General features: G+C 50.2%; 1 protein-coding gene across 5 annotated transcripts in view; it reads left to right on the forward strand.

The window, feature by feature from the left end:
* Positions 1–20,304, forward strand: part of RHBDF1 (rhomboid 5 homolog 1) — a 35,963-nt gene that overhangs the window by 4,840 nt on the left and 10,819 nt on the right. For 3 of the 5 annotated variants that reach the window (XM_059861749.1, XM_059861744.1, XM_059861745.1), the window contains exons 2-8: positions 9,563–9,707; positions 11,893–12,026; positions 14,144–14,248; positions 17,030–17,243; positions 18,902–19,108; positions 19,783–19,905; positions 20,049–20,209. In XM_059861749.1, coding sequence (XP_059717732.1) covers positions 9,585–9,707; positions 11,893–12,026; positions 14,144–14,248; positions 17,030–17,243; positions 18,902–19,108; positions 19,783–19,905; positions 20,049–20,209 — 1,067 coding nt within the window. In that variant the 5' untranslated portion in view covers positions 9,563–9,584. The remainder of the gene's footprint in view (positions 1–9,562; positions 9,708–11,892; positions 12,027–14,143; positions 14,249–17,029; positions 17,244–18,901; positions 19,109–19,782; positions 19,906–20,048; positions 20,210–20,304) is intronic. The other 2 variants (XM_059861746.1, XM_059861748.1) reach the window with 2 other exon arrangements.

Here is a 20,304-nt window from a genome sequence, read left to right on the forward strand (position 1 = left end):
GAGTTACTGCCCTGTAGCAATCAGCACATGGGAGATTTGGTACTCTGTTGCTTAAATTCAAAGCCTTAAAGTGAACTGTAGAAAACTGTGAGTTGTTTTGCCAAAAAGTGTGAGTGTACCTTCCTTTTCCCTGGCTGTTCTGGGACTATAATTCCAGGGAGAACAGTGGGCAAGAATGTGCCATTCACTCAGACTGAAGAAGTGTGGTTCACTTAGAATTTTAATTTGTTTTTGTTTTTTTTTTTTTTTTTTGCTAAACCAAGGTAGAATGATGATTACTTCTATTTGCATTATGAATGGGTTGTTGCACTGGGCACACGATGAATGTGCAGAGGTGTGCACACACCTGCAGAGCAAGACAAGCTCTTCCTGCAGCTATTTCCAGTTGGACACAGTAGGAGATGGTGTGTGCCTGGCCATCAGGCACGAGCCAGGGGAGAAATCAGAGCACCAGAGTGGCTCTCCTGTGTCCTTGGCTGCATCAGCTAATGGTGAGGGACAGCAACCAAACCAGCTCTGCTCTGAATTCTTGGCTGTTTAATTGGTCCTTTGAAGGATGTCCCCCAGGCCTTGGCTGCTGTGGGCATTTTTTATTCTCTCACTTGTGCCCAGGTGAGCAGAATTCGATGGTGCTGGAGAAAGCAGGTGTGTGATGGGAAGTGAGGATGCTCTGAGTTTCAAAGGAACACTCCAAGAAAGCTGTTCTGAGTGGCTCTGTGGCTTCCATCCTTCCTGAATATAAAGTCTGTCTTCTGGTGGCTCCAGCGTTTGTTATTGTTATTTCCTCTAAGATTTTTTTAGGTTGCTATTCAGAGTTGTTTTATGTAACTTTCCATAGGAAATGTTGTCATTTGTGGCAGTTTTGATCTCTTTTGCCGCTGAAACGTTTTTATTTAGCACAACAAACAGTGATTCTTAGCTGCTTTTAGTATCCAGAGTCTTTGCTGTAGAGGATGAGTAGCTTTTGGTCTAACATAATTTTGGTTTGGCTTATTGTAATCTTTTTAGGGGAGTTGCTTTTCCATCAATTGTTTATTGATATTGTATTTTCTAAATGAACAATGTTGTAATCACTAAGACACATTACTTTACCAAGAAAATGGCTCTTGAGCTGGGTGCGCAGACAGCTGTTCCAAATCAGCCAGAGCCAGTGTTTTCTTTTGTCCTGAGTGTCTTCCCAGCTTGCCTTGTGTCCTGAACCCTTACAGTACTTGTGATGAATATGAGACCTGGTAGAAAAAAACCCTTCAAATTGCAAAATTTCAATGAAAATAAAACCTTTGCAGGGTTTGTCTCTTGTTCCCTAATGTGGGGTTATGGCTGCACTGACAAGAGCCTTTTTGTGACTCTCACCTTGCTGTATAATTGAGGCAGTGACTGTTCCCATGGTGCTTGTGGGTCAGCCAGAACTTAACCAGGCATCTGCTTCACTAGTGATGGGAATAAATCTGGAACAGGGTCCTCTGAAGTCCCATGGAATCGTTTAAATGAGTTAAATGTACACTGCAATAGTGTCTGTGATCACTCTTTCCTGAAGAAGGTGTAGAGCCATGCAGAGCACTGTGACAACTGTGCTTTGAGGCTGCTGGGGACTCAAAGGGCTCTGCTGGCTCAGCCCAGGCACCACTGAGCCAACAGGCAGCTGTGGTTACCTTCAAGCAGGGTGCAGGAACAAGGCTTGCATAGATGGTCCTTCCCCTGGTAGCTGGTAATGGATCTCTTGGTGGAAACAGCTCCTGTGGAGGACCAGGCAGCACTCTGCTGTCTTCCCTAAGGAATGGAAATGCTGCTCAGAGCTTGGTGTGCCATCACTGGAGCTGTTGGCAGGTATCTCATCATGCTGTGCCCTGATGCAGCTTGTAAGTGCCAGGCTGTGACCAGGCTTTTAGGATGTGGCTGCTGGAAATGTGGCTGTTGGATGTGGTGGCAAAGCCGCAGGGTGTGTCACGGAGAAACATAAACAGGGTGAAGAGCCAAAGTGCTCCAGAAGGTTTTCCACTGCTCCCCCCTCGTTGTTGGTTGATGTGCAGGCTGTTGCCCTCGCTGGTATCTCAGTAGTTTGTGGATGGCTCTGGGCTGGGTTTGCTCTGGAAGGTGGGGTTGGAGATCGCTCATTGCCTGGGCCCTGTGTGGGCCCTGGGTGTGCTTGGCTGGTGCTGCAGACCCGCCTCTGTCATCTGAGGCAGCACATGCTGAGGAGATGGGAAAGGCCCTCTGCACAGCGTGCTCTGCTTGGCTCCCTTCATCTGCTTCCTTGTGGGTGCTCCAGGCCGTGGGTGAGCAGGGGAAGCTCCTCCCTTGGGAGCCCCTCTGTGGAAGCTGCCCGGGTGTGAGGCTCGGCTGTCAGCTCTGGAGCAATCTGTGGATGGTTTGGGTGTTTTCCCATCTAATGACCCCACCAAAAAATTCACTCTGCCTCTGGTGACACAGCAGTGTTTTATTCCTGTTGCATTCAACACCTGCACTGAGGGTGCTTCTCAGAAGATTAGAGATGCTGAACCACCTCCCTGCGATAATGGTAAGCTTCCTACAGTGCTACAAATCTGACTTTTGGCCATGTTTTCAACAAACACTTCAAACCATACTGCCTTGAGAAGCAATCCAATCATCTGGCTGCAGCTGCTCTGTTTGTTCGTGTGTCTTCTCCTTTCCTTCTGCTGGCACAAGTGTTTGTGGAGCCATGTGGGAAGGAGCTGGGGCTGGAACGAGCCATTTTCTCTGCTGAGCTCATGTGGGTCAGTTCCCAGTGTGGATCACCCAACAGCTGTGGGGATGCTGGTGCCAGCAGGAGGAGGAGGGCAGCACACAGGGCTGGGTCACTGTTTCTTCTGTTGGCTTGCATCTCTTTCAAGTATTTAAGACATCTTTTTAGCTTGAATTCTGAGCATTGGTTTCCAAATTCTTGTTACTATTTTGCCCTTTGTCTCCTGCAACAAAAGGATCTTGAAGATCAGCCTGTTGCTTATGAGTGTTTGCATGTTGCAGTTGGGGGTCATCTTTTAACCTGTATTTGAAGGAGTTCAACTACAAATCTGGGGACTAACAGAAATCAGAAGAGGGTTATGAGCTTCCTGTTTTTCCTTTCTCTGCTATATGAGGGCAACACACCTTCAGGTCCCAGGTGAATCTGCTCTGAAAGCTTTTGGTGCTGGTGTTCAAGTGGGAACTCATTTTTGTTTGTCCATCATAACCTTCATGTTTTTCTGAAAATCAAGAAAATCAGTTGTTCAAAGGGATATCAGATCTCCTTTCTTGATCATGGGATTGGCTCACGTACATTCAGACTTCACTGGTGGATGTTTTCATTACCTGTACTTAAAACCCTCTGTCTCTGTATGCAGCTGTACCTTTTTCAAGTTCAGTGGGTCCCAGCTGAAGCTTCTGAAGCTTTACACTCCTGCTGTGCCTCTTTGAATACCATCCCTCTACAAGGCTTTGCATGAAATACCAGCCCAGTGTAGCTTCCCATTTCCTGTCTGAGGGTCTGCCTGGCCTCTTCCAAACCAGGCAGTTTCAGCTGGTATTTCTCAGCTCATTCAATTCAGTGGTTCATGGTGAGATCCCCAGTGGGGATGGAGTAGGACAGTTTCACACAGGCAGGGGATGACAGCTCAGGGCTGTATTTGATGTCTCACCTGAGCTGCTGTCGTGCTGAGCCATTACTGAAGAGGCTGGTTCCTCTCTGGGTTGCACAGGGCTTATCTGAAATTGTCTGAGACTCTTCAGGCTGCCAGATCAACAGGAAATAATTTACTAGGGTTAGTTTGTGCTGGTAAAACACCTTGTAGTGGCTCAGTGCAGTAAGGCAAGCCTGCTCCCTAGGCAGCAGCTAGCTGGCAGATGGGTTTGCTCACGAGCAGAAGCCAGAGAGAGCCCTGAGGAACTGTTGCCTGTGTGATTTGGTGCAGGCTCTTGGAAGTGGCATCAGCCTCCACCAGCACTCAGGCAGAGCTCGTGCATATCAGAGAGCAGTGAGAGGGGCAGTCGGGTGTGTGTGGGAATGGCAGTGCTGCCAGCTCCCTGCAGGGCAGGGCTCAAAGGGCACTGTGTCTGCACAGCTCTGCCAGGCTTGTGCTCAGAGCTGCATGGACTGCTCAGACCCAGCTTCTGCTGTGGCAGCCTGTGGGCCTGCAGAGCCTCACGGCATTTCCCAGCTCAGCAGCCAGTGCTGGGAAAGCAGGTGGCTTTGTTTCATTTCTCAGGTATTTTCTTAGGGTGGGCAGTGGTGGTGGGCTCAGCCAAAGCAGGGCTGTTGCTGTGCCCTTAGCAGCTTTCCCCAGGAGTGGCCTGTCCCACCTTCCCTGTCCCTGCCTGCCCTCAGCCCCTCCATCTGGCCTGTTTCAAAGGGCTGGCTCTCGCCTGGTGTTTGGGATATTGTTTGGAACTCCTTGGGTCTGTCTGATCCATGCTAGATGGTTTTATTGGCAGTCACGAGACTGAAACCCCACTGCTCCTCTTCTCCTTGGACTTCCTGCCTTTTCCCTGCTGTGCCAGCAGCAATCCTCCTGGAGAGGGAGGCTCAGCCAGGAGCTATCTCCTCTGGCTCCCCTGGCTCATCCTGTCTGGAGAGCTCTGTGAGGATCCTGGTTTCTTTTCTGTGTCCGCCTGGATTCTGTGCCTGACCCCTTCAGGTACATGGGGTTTGCCCGGAACTTTGTGTAGCAGGCACTGTAAATAAGATTGTTGCAGTGATGGGGTTTGAAAAATGGAGAAAAACAGCTGGAGTCTGAGCATGGTGATCGGATTGCAGTGGAATAACCCCGGTGTGTGTTACTCCTGGGGGTGTCTGGAGGAATGCACACACTGTGCTGGCAAGGAGCAGTGCTGTTGGAAAAAGCAGATGCTGTTTGTTTCTGTGGTAGTGTTGAATTAAGATGGGGTTTTGTTTTGGTTTGGTTTTTGTTTGGAATGTTTCTTGCGGGGGGAAAAAATCCAGCTTTATTTTAAATGGGAATGCTGGTATAATGGAGATTTTGGAAGAAAAGAAATCAACATGGGAATAGCTTCAGTTGTCTGTTTAAATGGAAGGATGGTCTTTGAAATGACTGTACAAGCTTCTAAATGTATTTAGGATGCCTGTCAGTTTTAGGAACATGCTCAGGCTTCTGGACAAAGCTTTTCCTTTGCTCTTTGGGTCAGTAGATTTCACTAAGCAGCTTTCCTTGATCATGTGCCAACTTTGGTATTTAATATGCTCTCCCCTTTCTTAGCCTGACCCACAGCACAGTGGATTTGCCTTTCATTCTGGTTCTGTGACCTTGCTTTGGCACAGACCTTTTGAAGATGAATTTCCCCGACTATCTACCATTGATATGTGTTTTTTTTGTTTATTTTAATTGAAATGAACATTATTAATAATTTTTATGTTGCTACCAGCTGATCAGTTAGAAGAAGCTAGATTTGCAAATACCTCTCATTCAGCCTTATATCTGCATATTCCTGAGTTTTGTGATGCTGGTGGAACAAAGTCCAAACTAAGCAAGCACAGGCAAGAGGTCTGAAACAGCCCCTGTACGGGGACTGAGCTTCTGGATGTGGCTATGGGAAGAGGGGATGGTAGGAAGAGCATGGAAGAGATCTGTAGAGTCAGGACTTGCATGTAGAGAGAGGATAGGGATAAGCTGATCATTCCTCTGGTCCAAGAACTACAGAGCAGCAAGTGAGCCCAGGAAATGGCAGGTTTGCAGACCAGTTGGAGCAGGCTTGTCACACAGCATGTGTGGGGCCTCTGGAGCTTTGTCATGTGCAGTTTTGAATACTAGAAGTTTGCTTGGATTGAAAAATGAGCTTGATAAATTCTGGAATAATAACCATTGGATGGATGTAGAGATGGATACAGAACTGTTACATGCAAAGATATTTCTGGCCCAAGAAGCCTGTGAGTTATTCACAGCACGTGCCATGGCTCTGTCCTGGGAGAAAGGACTGTTGGGTGATCCTGTACTCCTACCCTGTGCCAGGCATCCTCAGCTGGAAATGAGATGCTGGCTTTAGAGGGACACTGAGCTGACCCTGCATGGCTGTGCTGTGTGTGTTCCCAGCCTGCTGCTGTTGGTGGCCTCTTGACAGTACTGAGAAATTGGGATTGATGGTATGGGACCATTCAAACAAAATATGTATCAATGCAGTCAACTTTGAAACAAAGCCCACTGGCCTGATGAAATCCATGGTCACTGGACCCTGAAACATTGACCCCTAAAAGTAACCAAGGGGTCAACGTGAAGCTCAGCAAGTGCTTTCACTGCAGTGCTGAGGCAGAAATTAGCAGTACTTTGGGTGAGGGCCAGGTGTGATAATGGGTGTTACCTGCCATGCAAGGGCTGTTGGACCATGTTGCTGTACATCTGTGCACACAGCTATGCACTGATGCTCATCTGGTCTATATATCTGTATATTCAGCTGGATCCACATTCAGGCTCCCTGTTAACCCCTGGAGACCTGTCTCTCATGACCATACCCCAGGCCTTTTTGTGCCTGGGGCAGAGGCAGTTGCCTGACCTGTGCTGTGGCTGATTATTCATACAGAATTCACAGTGCTTGCCCTGGCAGGGCCTGATGCAGTCTTGGGTGTTTGTAAGGTTTATTTTTGGCCACTCCAGATGCACACAGGGAGTTGGGAAAGCTGAACAGCTCTGCCCTCACTGCACTCTTTTACTGGGAAATGAACCTGATAGTGAGTAAAGGATGTTGAACTGGTAGAGGGATTTGCTCCTACATACTCTGTTTGCAGCCACCCTGGAAACTCACCTGGGGTTTAAATACTGAATGCATTTAGACAATTATTATATATGCATTTTTATGCTTTGCTACTTAAAGAACTCTTTAACTGCTGAAGTGGGGAGAAAGAAGAGCAATCCATTGCTCTGTCAGAATGTGAATTCATCTTGAGATATTCACCTTGCCTAAAATACAGTCAAATCAACTTTGGGGGTAATTGTAAGACCATAGGCTTTAGCCCTGTGTGTGTTTGTCCTCTTTGGCAGGTGAGTACACCCTGGAGATCCCATGTACAGGTCTGCAAGGATGGCAGGCAAGCCAATGAAGATACGTGGACATCACTGTCTGTGGCAATTTAGAAGGGGAAACTCAAAACAGATTTAATCAGAAGTCTTTCACAGGGTTTCATGTTATTGCAGCAGCTTTTGGGCAATACAGGTGTGATTCACCCTCTGCCTTCCTGGCTTGGCCTCACTGATTGATAGAACCGCAAATCCTGCATGTTTGTATTCTTTACACCCAGAGCTCCTGCTCACAAAGGCAGCTCTGTAGGTAGACAGGAAGGATGTTGAGTGATATTGGCTCAGTGGTGAGATGCTGGGAAAAGCAGAGTTGCTACTTTGGAGGCTTTGAATTTGCCCTTGAAGGCTCAGGAAGGAGGCTCTTGAGTTGTGTGAAATAGATTGTGTTTGCTCGTGCCAGCGTGGTGGCTCTATCTCTCTTGGCTGGTCTCTGATTAGGACACCTTGAGGACATGTCATGTTTGTGATCCTCAGAGGTAAATGCTGAAGCTGTTTGCTGGAGTATTTCAGGTATGAGGAATCTGCTTTGCTTTCTTGACCTCATAATGAAGATAAATTTGCAAGACCTTTCAGTAAATTGTGTCTCATAGCAGATTTACTCATACCAAGCACAGGCAGGAGTACCCCTAATACTCTCACTGTTATCTTACAGGAAGTTAGAGCAGTTGTATTTAGCCACCCCTGCAGCTCAGCAGGGAGGGAAGGAAGGATTTGTGTCACTCTCATGCACAGCACTGCATCTGTGCAACAGAACTGTGGTGCATGTATGAAGGGCATGTCTGTACAGGCTAGATCATGAATTCCCAGACTTTTGGGGGCCTGTGGTATTTGCTGAAACCCAACCTTCATCCACCTACAGCTGAGTCCTCTCTTTCTGTCGTTCTGGCTCAGCTGAGCACAGTGCTCCTGGCAGCTGGCCCAGCCCGGCGACTGAACCAGCAGCTGGCCTTCAGCTCCTTTTAGATGAGATTCTCTTCTAACCCAATCCAGATCATCCCCCACTCCCATTTGTTGACCTATTTCCCCCCTGCCTGCCCCCCTGCCTTGTATCTTTTGCAATGGTGTGTGCAGTTCCCATTCCAGAGCAGCTGCAGGGAGCTGTGGGAAGATGGTGGCAATGCCCTGCAAGGCTGTGCACGTTTCAGAGAGCCAGTGCCTAATTTAGGTTGGGAGGGACCCATGCAGGTTGACTGGCTCAGCCACTGCAAGGCTGGGATAATTCAGGCAGCTTAGGGCCTTGTTTTGTTGAATGCCAAATGTCTCTGAGGGTGGAGATCCCTCTGGTCCTGGCCTAGGACTTGGCCTCTCTCAAGGAAGAATCCTTATGTGTTAAACTCACTCTGCATTTAAAATAAATGGGCTGTGTTAACACTGTAAGAGCACTAAGTTTTAATTCCAACAGAGTTTTTCTCCTACTCTCTGTCAAAGCATGTGTGCCTGCTGATTTAACTGGTTGATTATTCCATCTGTCCACTGTGGTGAAGAGGCTGGGCCACTTGATTATTTTTGTCCCCTGTGGCTGAGGGCCATAGGCCAGGCTAGGGCCATGCATGGAGAGAGCCCAGAGGGAGTGGAATCTGTTGTCCCACTCAGCACACATGCTTCCCACTGTTCACTTGAAGTTGTGTGTGTGATAGGAGAGGAAGAAATACAAACTTGTAGCATAATTTAGGCTGGAAAGTACCTGTGAAGGCATCTGAGCTGATCTGCCTCCAGTGAAATGTGTTTTCTGAATTGTTTCTCTGAGCATGCACAGTGAAGTGGGTGCTCTGCCAGCCTGAAAGGCTCCTGTGGTCCCAAACAGGAGGGCAAAACTGCAGCAGAGTGGGCAAGATGACAGCGAGTCACTCTGCTCACTGCGGCGTTTGGATTACACAGCGGTTTTTATTTAAATACCATATTATTATTATTTATGTATGAAAACCACTCTTAGTTCAGGATTAGTGCCAGTTCTCTAATGTTCATGCTATACTGGTATTGCTCTGTGCACTGTATTATGTTTCTAGAAAATCACTACATTTAAAAGAGATTAGAAACAGCTATGAGAAATGGCCACTTGTTAATTGCTAAGTGGTGGGTGAGTTGGAAAGTGTGTGCTTGGCTTTGGTGGGGCAAAAAAGGGTGTTGGCGAGTCACAAGCTGGTTTTAGAGGGAGGTCAGTGGCTTTTGATACTGCAGTTACTTAGCTGGTTGGTCTGGATCCAGATCTCATTAAGATTTAATTCATGGCTTGTTCTTAAGGAATCTGGATCTCACAGTAGTCTCAGCAAAAATCTTAATGGAAGGCGACTCAAACCTGAGACACTGCAGTGTCTGTATCTGGCTCGAGGTTCTGTGTCCTCTGAGTGTCAGGTGCTGAATGAGCAGTGTGGGCACAAGCTGTGAGCTCTGAGCCCTCATGAGGCACTTTGGGAATTCATCCCACGTGGGGCTTGGGGCCCATCAGTCACAGCTGGGAGAAGAACACTCTGCTCACCCTGCCAGCATGGCCTGTGGGGGATGAGCCAGATTCCCTCCTGACTCTGGTGTCTCCCCTCTCCTAGGCCTGAGGACAAGCGTGGGACGATGTCGGAGGCGCGGCACGACAGCACGAGCAGCTTACAGCGCAAGAAGCCACCATGGCTAAAACTGGACATCCCGGTGCCAGTGCCCATGCCCGTGCCAGAGGAGCCCCCCCAGCCCGTGCAGGTACAGGGGGGGAGGGTTTGTGGAGCTGGGGAGGGATGTGCTGGGAGCATCCCTGTGCCTGGGATCCCCATCAGTCCTGGCTGAGGGAAAGGCAGCATGTGATGGCAGGTCATGAGGCCACATGAGAAAGGGCAGAGCCTTTGAGTAAATTTATGAGCAGTAATTAACTCCCCTTGAAGGGGATGTGGGAGGGAGGAGGGTGGGTGGCTGATGTGCTCACATCAGTGGATGTGAGTGTTTGGATGTGGGCATTGTGAGAAGCGTCTTGGCTGGGATATGAGAGTGAGGTATTCAAACAAGCATTTCTTAAGGGGACTGGAGGACTGAAGGTCTCCCAGACAAGCATGAAGGCCTGAAAGTGCTGGAGCTTGTGCTGAAATGAGCAGGGTATGAATGTGACTTATGAATAGCCAAGATAATGGCAGACTTTCATCAGCAGCAGCAAAGAACAGTTACTGGCAACACAAAGCTGTTAGCAGCAGGAGGAGCATAAGAGGACCATGCGGGATGAGAAATACATGACTCTGAGGAGTGCTGAAGTAGAGATGAGGTGATAAGTTAATAGGAGCAGTGCAAAACATGAGAGTCAAACACCCTTATTTGTGCTGGGGATAGGGAGAATATCAGGAATACCTGCTACAAGGTATTAAAAACTGCTGTGGAGGTGAGACCTGGGTATGAATGATGGCTGCTTGTGTGGCCTTGCTGCAGGAACAGACGCTCTGTGCACTGAAGGCAGAGCCAGAGAGTTCTTGCTGCCCAGCTCCATGGGTGTGTACAGGGCCTGGGTTCAGTCACTTCTGTGAAAAAAAGTTTAGTCATTAGAGAAATGGAGGGTTACACAGCTTCCCTGGAGGGGGCTGAGGACATGCTTGTCTTAAGAGAGTACTTCTATTGCACTTGGAACAGCAAGAACTGTCCTCTACATCATTCTGTGATCCAGGGACTCAAATGGACTTCACTTACGGGACAGCTCCTGGCAGATGAATCTTGGTTCTGGTCTTCTCTTGGAAGGAAAGAGTTTGGGGGTCAGTCTGTAGGGATTAGAAGTGGAGTTTAGGGTTTTATCAGTGCAGGTTGCAACCTTCTGGATCAATTATTTAAGGCTCTGATGGATCTTGCTTTACCTGGAATCTCTAAATCCAGCTGGGCACCTGGAGGGACACTCTGTGCTTATGATGGAAGCTGGTGGAGGTAGTGTTCTCTGCACAGCCCAGGCTGTCAGGATAAGAGTGCATTGTGTGCTCCTCTGACTTACAACCTGAGTATCTGTGTACTGCTTTTACATAAAAGATAGCAAAACTGTTAATGGAAGTGGAAATCATTAGCTTTCTAGTCTGGAGAGGCTGAAGTAGTCTAGAGGCAGAGACAGTGTCTGACCAGAGGATCGATCTGAGCTTCCCTTGCCAGAGGGGCAGTCTGCTCAGCCTGCCCTGTACACATGGGGCACGGTGTCTCTGCTGAGCTGATAAAAATGTAATCCAGAGCAGCCCTGGGGAGGCAGTTGTGTGAGCTGAGAACAGCGTGGTGTGTTGTGTCACATTTGGTAGGTGACATTTAGCCATGACATGTGAGTGTGCCCAGGCAATTAGGCTATGAACAAAGCCTTTCCCAGCTTGCTTAGGCTGTACCAGGCAGCAACTGCAGAGCCACCCACAGCTCTCACAGGCTTTTAGTGCAGATCCTGAGCTGTCACTCAAGCACGGGGGTCAGGGCAGGAACAGGCGAGAGGCAGGATCGTAGCAAAGGCGAAGAAGAACTTTATTCAAAAGAATGTGCAGTTTTTATAGAGTGGTACGATAGAGTCTATTCTATTGGCTAACTAACAGGAACATCTTTCTCACACACTGTCCTTGAGAGGAGCAGAAAAACAAGGTAGAAAAACAGCACTTGTAAATTGTGTATAGTCAACAGGTTATCACATCTTTCTAGCTCCCTAAAATTTCTCACAAGCCGCTGTGAGAAACGCTTGCCGTTTCTCTCTCCCTGTCCCATGGCATCCACAGAGAGCCACTTAAGAAGCAAATCCCACCGACTGCGCTTCTCTTGACCTTGGGGAGCGGTCTAGGAGAGTGTGATTTGAGTAGACAGCAGCCAGGAGGATGTGCTGCAGGAGCTCAGGCAGTCCACGTTGAATTGCTGATGTGCCCATCCCAGAAGTCTGACTCCCTCCCTTCCCTCGCAGCCGACGCGGCGCCAGGCGTTCCTGCGGAGCGTGAGCATGCCGGCCGACAACAGCCGCGTGCCGTCCCTGCCGCACGACCCCGCCAGGAGAGCGGTGCTGCAGCGCCAGACCTCCATCACCCAGACCATCAAGAGGTGAGGCACGGAGCTCCTGGAGCCTGCTGCAGTGCGTTCTGCCATCCTGGAGCTGTGGATTTGTGATTCTCTGCTCATCCCGTTGCCTGTCACAGCAGGGTTAGGTTGAGTCCCTCATTACCTGGTGAGGTGGTGGAAGGGTGGGTGCAGGTTGGTCCCCAGTGTAGAAGCCCAGTGGTGCTGTACAGCCTGTCTGTAGCACGTGAGGAGACAAGTCCTGGGAGGAAGATGCTGGTGACCAGGACAATGAATGGTGTTTCCCTCTTACAGACAGATTTTGGCTCCCATGCCCTGGGGGGGCTGTTTCTCAGTAACAGGATGTGTCAGACCCTGATGTTTAGCTGTGACTGTAGGTGGGGTGTGCTGGGCGTGCTTTGGTGCAGTGTCTGAGAGCACATGGTTGCTGGGGGAGGCAGAAGCCCATTGGAGCTGTGCAGGACTCTTAGCACTGGCTCATTGGCAGTGAGAGGCGTGGCTCTGAGGGGTGGCAGAGAGCAGGGAGAGGCTACTCTGGTCCTGTGTCCCACTCCTGCCAAGGGTTGTCATTACGAGTCTCTTGACACATGGCCACACAGAGCTGGATGCTCTTTCCCTAACTATGGCAAAGGCTTACCCCAGTTTTCCCAGAGGGAGGGGCTCTCCCAGCTTCTCTCCTGAGATGGCTCTTTTCTGTCTCTGGCAGTGTGTCAGGCCTGCCTGGATCCCAGGAGCATCCCTGGAGCTCCAGGGGTCAGGGGTACTTTCAGCCAGCCAGGCTTCGCCCACTCACAAAGGAGCAGCTTTCCAGCTCTGGGAGATCTCCCACACACTGTTTTCCTTTGCCTCAGACCTTCCCCAGCTGCCTTGGTGCTGAAGCTCTCCTGCATCAGCCCACTCTGATCCTGCTTCTTGTGAGGTTGGGAGGGCTGAGCCTGTGGAGCAGCATCTGCTCTTTTCAGGGCTGTGGGCAGCCTCTGGGCCTGCTGAGGCTGTCCTTGCACACCTACACTGCCTCTTCCCTTGCTTCCCTGCTCCTGACGTGTTCCTTGCCAGGACAGCTAGGCAAGAGCATGTCAAGGATGACGGGATATCCTGGGACGGTGCTGTGGAGGCTCTGACAAGAAGTATTGGGTAGAAGGACCTGGCTAACCTGTCCCAGAAGTCCTCACAACATGCAGTTTGTATGTAGGGGAGTGAGGAACTGTGAACTGCTTTGGTGCTACTGTGACAAAATTACTTTGGGAAGGACTTTACAACGAGCAGAACTGCAGGAGATGCAGACATTACACAACACTGGTAATAAAAGCATGAAATGAGTGGATCAGAAACAAGGCCAGGGAAATGGAAAGTATCAAGGCCTAAATCCCTGTTTTCCATTTAGCAGAGCTAGGAATACAGTGGAGAATGCAGACCATACATCCCTAAATTGTGTTTTGGGATTTGTTTTGTGAGTCCAGGAAGGCTGACTGCCAAGTTTTCTGCTTAACACAGCCCTCAGAATGCACAGAATGTGAAACTGCAGCAGGACTCCATACCATCTTCCCTGGAGAACACAGATCAACTGTGAACATAAAGTCAAGCCTGTGTAGTCCAGAACAAGGCATGGGAATGATTCATATGAAAGTATCTAACACCATTTCCGGTCTTCCAGGATGTCTGAGATGTCCATGCAAAGCAGCAGATGTGCCACAGATAGGCTTGTGCACTAGGCAAGATCGTGTCAGGGCACCAGTCACCTGTCTCTAAGCAGATCATATCTTGGCCTGCTGACACCTCCGTGGTTTCACACTGGTGTCCAGAGCCAGCTGTGGAATCTGTGGCTGAGTGTCTGGGCTGAAGAAGTCAGGTCTCACAGGGGGAGCTGAGGGGGATGGCAGTACTCCTGGTACCTTCCAGAGCAATGTGACACACACGTCACAGGTGCACCAAGAGGATTCAGCAGCCTCCTGGGTTCAAAGATGCTGCTGCTGTGTTGGCTTGAGCTTGGTTGTTTCTCTTAGGTCGTGCTCTCAGCTGGAGGCCACTGTCACATGCAGTGGGGCACCACTGCTGCCCATGGGGCTATGGATGGAGATGCAGTGGCTGCTCCTCTCCACAGCCCTGGAGGTTCCTTCCCCTCAGCTCTCTTTTCTTTGCAGCAGACAGGTTCGGTTTCAGAGGAGTCAGACCCTGCCCGCCCGTGGGCACCGGGGGGGCAGGAGCTCCCTGAGAAAGCGGCAGTCCCTGCCCCGATCGTTTTTCAGGTACTGGTAGCACTGAGTGTGAAACCCACCCCTGCATGTGTGTGCCAGGGCTGTTGAGAACTGCACAGAGTCTGGCTGTTGCTGAGATCTCATTGCCTTCCCAGGACTGTCCAAGAGGCCTACAGACACGCAGACTGAGAAAGTTCATGTGTGCCTCTAACAGAAAACAATTGTCACTCCTACTAAATGTGTAGGCAGCTGTCAATAAGTAGCATGGACTAACAAGCTGTCCACCCGCCAGCCTCACTCCCTCCTGCCTTTCCTAACAAGCTGTCAACCTCCTGGTGTTCACCATAGCTGGAATATCTCCCCAGGCAGCCTTAGCCCAGCCTGCCTTTGCTGGCAGCAGTGCAGCATATGTTGGCCCCAAAGCCTTCTTGGGGAAGGAGAGGAAGCAGCACCAAACAGATGCTGTTGTGTTGGTCCAGAGGGGCTCAGAGCTGATGAATGGAATACAGCATCTACTCTTTCCCTGTTGACATCATGGCTTTTTCTAATGCAAATTTGACTGTCTTCTTTTTGAGGTGGAGGTCTTTGTTTACTTAGCACCAAGGAAATGAGCCACTCCAGGAGTCCAGGGCACAACGGGCCCATTGACGATCACCCCAAAATCATCTGAAGCTTAGGAAACTTTTAAACCAGACAGACAGTGTGACTTAATGCATGGCAGGGACTGGACCTACTGCCCTGTATTCCTGTCTTACCATCCTGCCCTTGGCCAGCTGCCACTCTGGCACTGTGACCACCTTTGGGGCTGCTTGTGTTTGGCCTTGGGCCTTCAGGACTGCTTGGCTCATCGTGACAGAAGAGTGACAGCTGGTTCTGATGTTGGTTGTTACAGTGCCCTGGGGACTCCGTAGGATGTGATGGAGTTCTCCAGCTGAACAGAGGCATTCAGCATCTTCCCAGGGTGCTCCAGATGCCCTAAACTCTTTAGTGGGCTATTTTGGCTATGATCAGGAAGGAGTGGGACAGCTCTTCACCCTGGCCCTGGCCCAGCAGTGGTCTCTGGCAGTTCTGGAGTATTCCTCATAGTGCCAGCAGCTGTGGTGGTGCTTGTCCTTCCAGACCAGTGGGAGCACAGTTTTGGAGATCTCTGAGACTGCTGCTGGTGGTGCCACTGCTCAGCAGGATCATAGGGCCCAAATGACCCTCAGCCCCTCTCCCTTTGAGGGCCTGTGTACAGGCTTGTCACCCAAGGTCACTTTGCTGTTGAAATCCTGATTACAGCAACCTGTATGGAGCCCTCTGAGTGCTCAGGCTGTTCTGGGAGCTGTGTGTTGTGCCAGAGCAACTGGCAACTTGACCCATGTGCTATGGGCTTGGTGGGTCTGTCAGGGCAGGGGCTGGCCCTGAGCCTTTGCTCTGGATAGAGAGGAAGATTGCTCCCCCAGACCCACATCTCCTTGGAGCAGAGAGGTATCCCAAGATTTTCACATAGCTCCATCTCCAAAGGCTGGCACGTTGACTTGCTGGTGGCATTTGAGTCAGTGAGGTCAGGTGAATTCCAGCAGTGGCCCACATGACCTCTGAAGGGTCTGTTTTGTATCATTTTGAGAACAGGGAGGGCTGAGGAAAATGTGTGGTGGTTGCATATGGAAGGTTTTAGCCAGCAAGGCTGTGGATTTCAAACACACCTTTTGACAGAGCACCTTCACTGTTGATTGATGGGGTTTTTCCTTGGAAGGGTACAAAACCACCAGATTAATTTCCTGTCTCTAGTGCACTGTCTCAGTTCCCATGTGTGGCCTAATTCTAGATTTATCCCAGCCTTTACTCCAGTGTGTATTTTAATGCTCACTTTGTGATCTGTGAGGTCTTGCTTCTCAGCAGCTGGAGATCCTGCCCCTGAGCAGGGAGGCTGAGGCCAGGGGTTTGGATTTGGCTTGGACCTTTCAGGTTTCAACATCAGTCAGCTGTAGGGTGAGACACCTTGTCATCTCCTGAGGATGGATTAACCATGGTGGGAACTGCTTGGCAGGGCTGCCATGACCCCTGTAAGTTTAGGGTACCAGCTGTCCTGCAGGATTTGAAATAGGCTTTTAGTCTGACTTATCCTGATCCCTCCTTGCCTTTCTGGGATTTTGCTTCTGATCCACTGCTCTTCTGTGGCAGCAGGCACTTGGCAGCAAACCTGCCTCATCGCTGCAGCCTTGTGCTCCTGCTTCTGCAGCCAGCAGCTTAGAAGTGTGTGTGTCTGCCTTTGCAGAGACCAGAACTGCAGCAAGTTTTGCTGCTAATGCTACCCTTGAGGAGGTTGGAAATCCTGCAGCATGAGATGGAGAAGTTAGGGAGATTCTGGGAATGTGGAGGGGAGGCTGGGAGAGAAGAGAGATTTCTGGTGGCTTTTGGGACAAGTTACAGAGCTATGAAACAGTAGTCTCACAATGGGGACCTAGAGCTGGCCTGAAGATGGTAAGTGCAATAGATGGTTTTTAAAGTAAAAAAACACCTTTCACCAAGTTATTTTCTGAATTTCTGTACCATTTCTTTTCCTTTATTTTTAGAAAAATTCGGAACAAGCTGTCCTTTGCCCACAGTGAATATCTCCTGTCATTTTTCTTCTGTCTTAAGAGACAGAATGCTGTGGATGGTCAAACATTTCTGGCCAGCATCTGTCAGGTTGCTAAAACCAGCTGAGGACAAGCTGCAAGATGCTCCTGGGAAAGAGTTCTGTCTTTGAATTGGGGTGGGCTGGAAGTGACCACCAGGGCTTTGAATTTTCACCTGAATAGTCCAAGCAAACAACCTTCTTAGCACTTGTCTGCTGGCATCTTACAGAGGCACAGCAGACTGGTTTGGGGTGAGCAAAGACAGCGATGCCACTCAGAAATGGCAGAGGAAGAGCCTCCGCCACTGCAGCCTGCGCTACGGGAAGCTCAAGCCTCAGGTCATCCGGGAGATGGACTTGCCCAGCCAGGACAACATTTCTCTGACAAGCACAGAGACCCCTCCTCCTCTCTACGTGGGACCCTGCCAGCTGGGCATGCAGAAGGTGAGTAACCTGGGACAGAGGGACAGAGGCAAGGCCATGGCTGAGCTCCCTGCTCGGTGTCTTCAGCGCGTTGGCAGCTGTGACCCGTCTGCGGGCTGAGCTCTGCCTTGACACGTCTGGGCTCTGTGCTCAGACACTTCTCACGTCCCAGGTACAGTTTGGCAGCTCGCTCTCTCCAGCAGCCTCTCTCTAGTCTTGTTGGCTGAGATCCCTCAGCTGTTGTGGTGGCTCGGAGCTGTGTTTGTCATGCTGTGACTGTGGGGATCAGGGGTGTGCAGCATGAGCAGCAGCTCTCAGCTAAGGCTTTCTGCTGCCATTTTGAAGGACAGAACTGTGTTGTAGCCAGAGTAACCACTATGTTGGACCCAAATGTACAGTAGCAGGGCTGGAATCCCTGGGGACATTTGCCCTGCCCCAAGCAGAATGCAGGCTGTAGCACAGCTACTGTCCCCATAGAAACCTGGTTGTATTTTAGGACTTTGAAAAGTGTCTCTTGCATCAGTGGTGCTAAAGCTCTGCTTATGGGTCCTTAGAAGTGGTTTTGAGTGTCTGAAAAGGACACCTGGGTTTGGTGCTGCCTCCTACTCATTACCTTTAAGTGTGACCCAAGGGGGCAGGGCCCAGATGAGCACAGCCAGTGACCAGAACTAACCACAATATCCAGCTCTTCCCACTGCTCCCCTCAGTGACACTAATTGTTGTGGTTGATGGCTGTGCTTTGGTGAGCACTACTGAGTGAGTGGGAAAACAATTCCTTCCAAAACAGGTCAGTCTGTGACCTTCAGCCTGGTGGCATCACTAAGCAGAGCAGAATGTAGTGTATTTTTCAATCACATTTTGCCATGTTACCTACTTTTCTGTTAAATGTCTTGCACCTAATCTTTGGTCACAGCAGACTCAGAAATATTCTTGAGCTGTATGTGGGTTACATTAAATGAGAACGTGGTGTCAGTAGGTGTGAGCCCATTAAGCCTCCTGTTGAGTGTGCAACTGTGGATTAAAAAAGCTCGTAAAACCTTGGGATAAAGCAGAGAGGTCTTATGGAAACCACAGCTGCGATGATGTAAGGACAGAGGCAAGGTTTGTAGCTGAAGGCAATATTTTCATTACGTTGATTCGTATATTTGGAATAAGTGAGAGCACTGGCCTGAGGAGTCCCAAAGAAGGGCTTGCAGCTCCTGGAAGCTTGCCTGCTTTATCCAGCTGTTAAATTTAATTAATGGAAGCAGATGTAAATATACAGTAAAGTTTCAATAGGATAACAGGAAACTGCTTAAGTCCTGGGCTGTCCAGTATCAGGAAGGAAACTAACTAAAGAAAGAACATTTCTGTTTTCAGAGATTTCTCAGACTCCTAATTAGGCAGCACATTCTCTGACTGTTGAGCTCTTTGGCATGGGAGACAATGAAACCAAGAGCTTAGGAAGGTTTGGAGTCTTATGTGAGATACTGGAACAGACTGGTTGACAATAGTCAATACTAACAAAAGAAGAAAAACCCCAATAGGTTATTCCTTTTCTCCCTACTGTAGAATTGCTTGTTGGTCCCTGCAGGCTGGTTCTTGATCATTCCCTGGAGCCATGGTCTCAAGAGGAGAGAGGAGGCTTGGTAGGACAGGCTTTGGGGGTGGCTGGACTGATGGGCTGCTCCTCTCGGCAGATCATCGACCCCCTCGCGCGGGGCCGGGCGTTCCGGATGGCCGAGGACACGGACGGCTGCAGCATCCCCCACACCCCTATCACGCCTGGGGCCACCTCCCTGTGCTCCTTCACCAGCTCCCGCTCGGGCTTCAACCGCCTCCCGCGGCGCCGCAAGCGCGAGTCCGTGGCCAAAATGAGCTTCCGAGCGGCCGCCGCGCTGGTGAAGGTACTGCCTGCCTCAGGGCACCCACCTCAGGGGTCTGCCCTGGGACCTGGGGTCAGGAGCTGCTCAGCAGGGGGTTGGGGATGGCTGTGCTGGAGGGGAGGAAATGGAGTCACCTCCTGGTGTGTTTCGGGCATGTGTACAGGAGGCAGGATTGGCAAGGAAGTGGGGATGGTGGTTTGGTTTTGGTGCAGGTCTTGCTTTTTCTTTATTGGCCTAGGGGCTTTGATTCCCACGGCCAGCAGCCTCAGAGCATTCTAGCAGGTCCAGTTCAGCCTGTCTGGACCTTTGGGTGGTCCATCTGCACCTGGTAAGCAGCCAGGGAAGAGCAGAAATACCTGAGGCTCTTGCTGTACAGGTCTCTTCATCCTGCCCTGTGCCTGGTGTCCTGGGCTCAGTGATGTTTTTTGCTGCATCCGGTAGCAGCCATCACTGTGGTTTGGCAGGTACATTGTAAAATATGTGCTAGAGGAGCACATGGCCAGCCTGGAGGTGGGCACCGTGGCTTGAGAAGTGGGGTGACAGCTGTGTGTCTCACCAGAAAGGTGTCACACATCACGTCTGCTATGCTCCATCCGCAAGCATGAACCAAGCTCAGCACGTGGGCTGCCTGCACACTGGCTGGGGTGGGTTTGTGAGGCTCTGGCAGTGCCCCATGTTCCTGTCCCTGGCTGCAGGGCCGCTCTTTGAAGGACAGCACCCTGAGGAGGGCCCAGCGGCGCAGCTTCACCCCCGCCAGCTTCCTAGAGGAGGACACCGTGGATTTTCCAGATGAACTCGACACGTCCTTCTTTGCTCGGGTGAGGGGCAGGTCTGGCATGGTGCTGGCCCAGAGGCAGAGCAGGACTCTGGTTCTGGCAGGACTGTGTGTTGCAGAGAGCAGCACTGCTGTCTCAAGTGGGATGTTGGCTTCTTCTGATGGGACTGCTGTCTCTCTGCCCAGGAAGGAGTCCTTCATGAGGAGCTCTCCACTTACCCAGATGAAGTGTTCGAGTCACCATCAGAAGCTGCAATCAAAGATGCGGAGGTGAAACCTCCAGATCAGACAGATCTCACAGGAGGTGCTTTGGACAAAAATGAGCTTGAAAGGAGCCACTTACTGCTGTGAGTATCTTCATGGTAGTTGCCAAAGCCTAGCATGGGGTAGCCAACCCATTTGGAGTGGGGCCTCCTGTGTGGAGAAAGCCAAGATGTGTGTG

The sequence above is a fragment of the Haemorhous mexicanus genome, chromosome 17 (genome assembly GCF_027477595.1).
Source record: "Haemorhous mexicanus isolate bHaeMex1 chromosome 17, bHaeMex1.pri, whole genome shotgun sequence".
Taxonomy (NCBI): Eukaryota; Metazoa; Chordata; class Aves; order Passeriformes; family Fringillidae; genus Haemorhous; species Haemorhous mexicanus.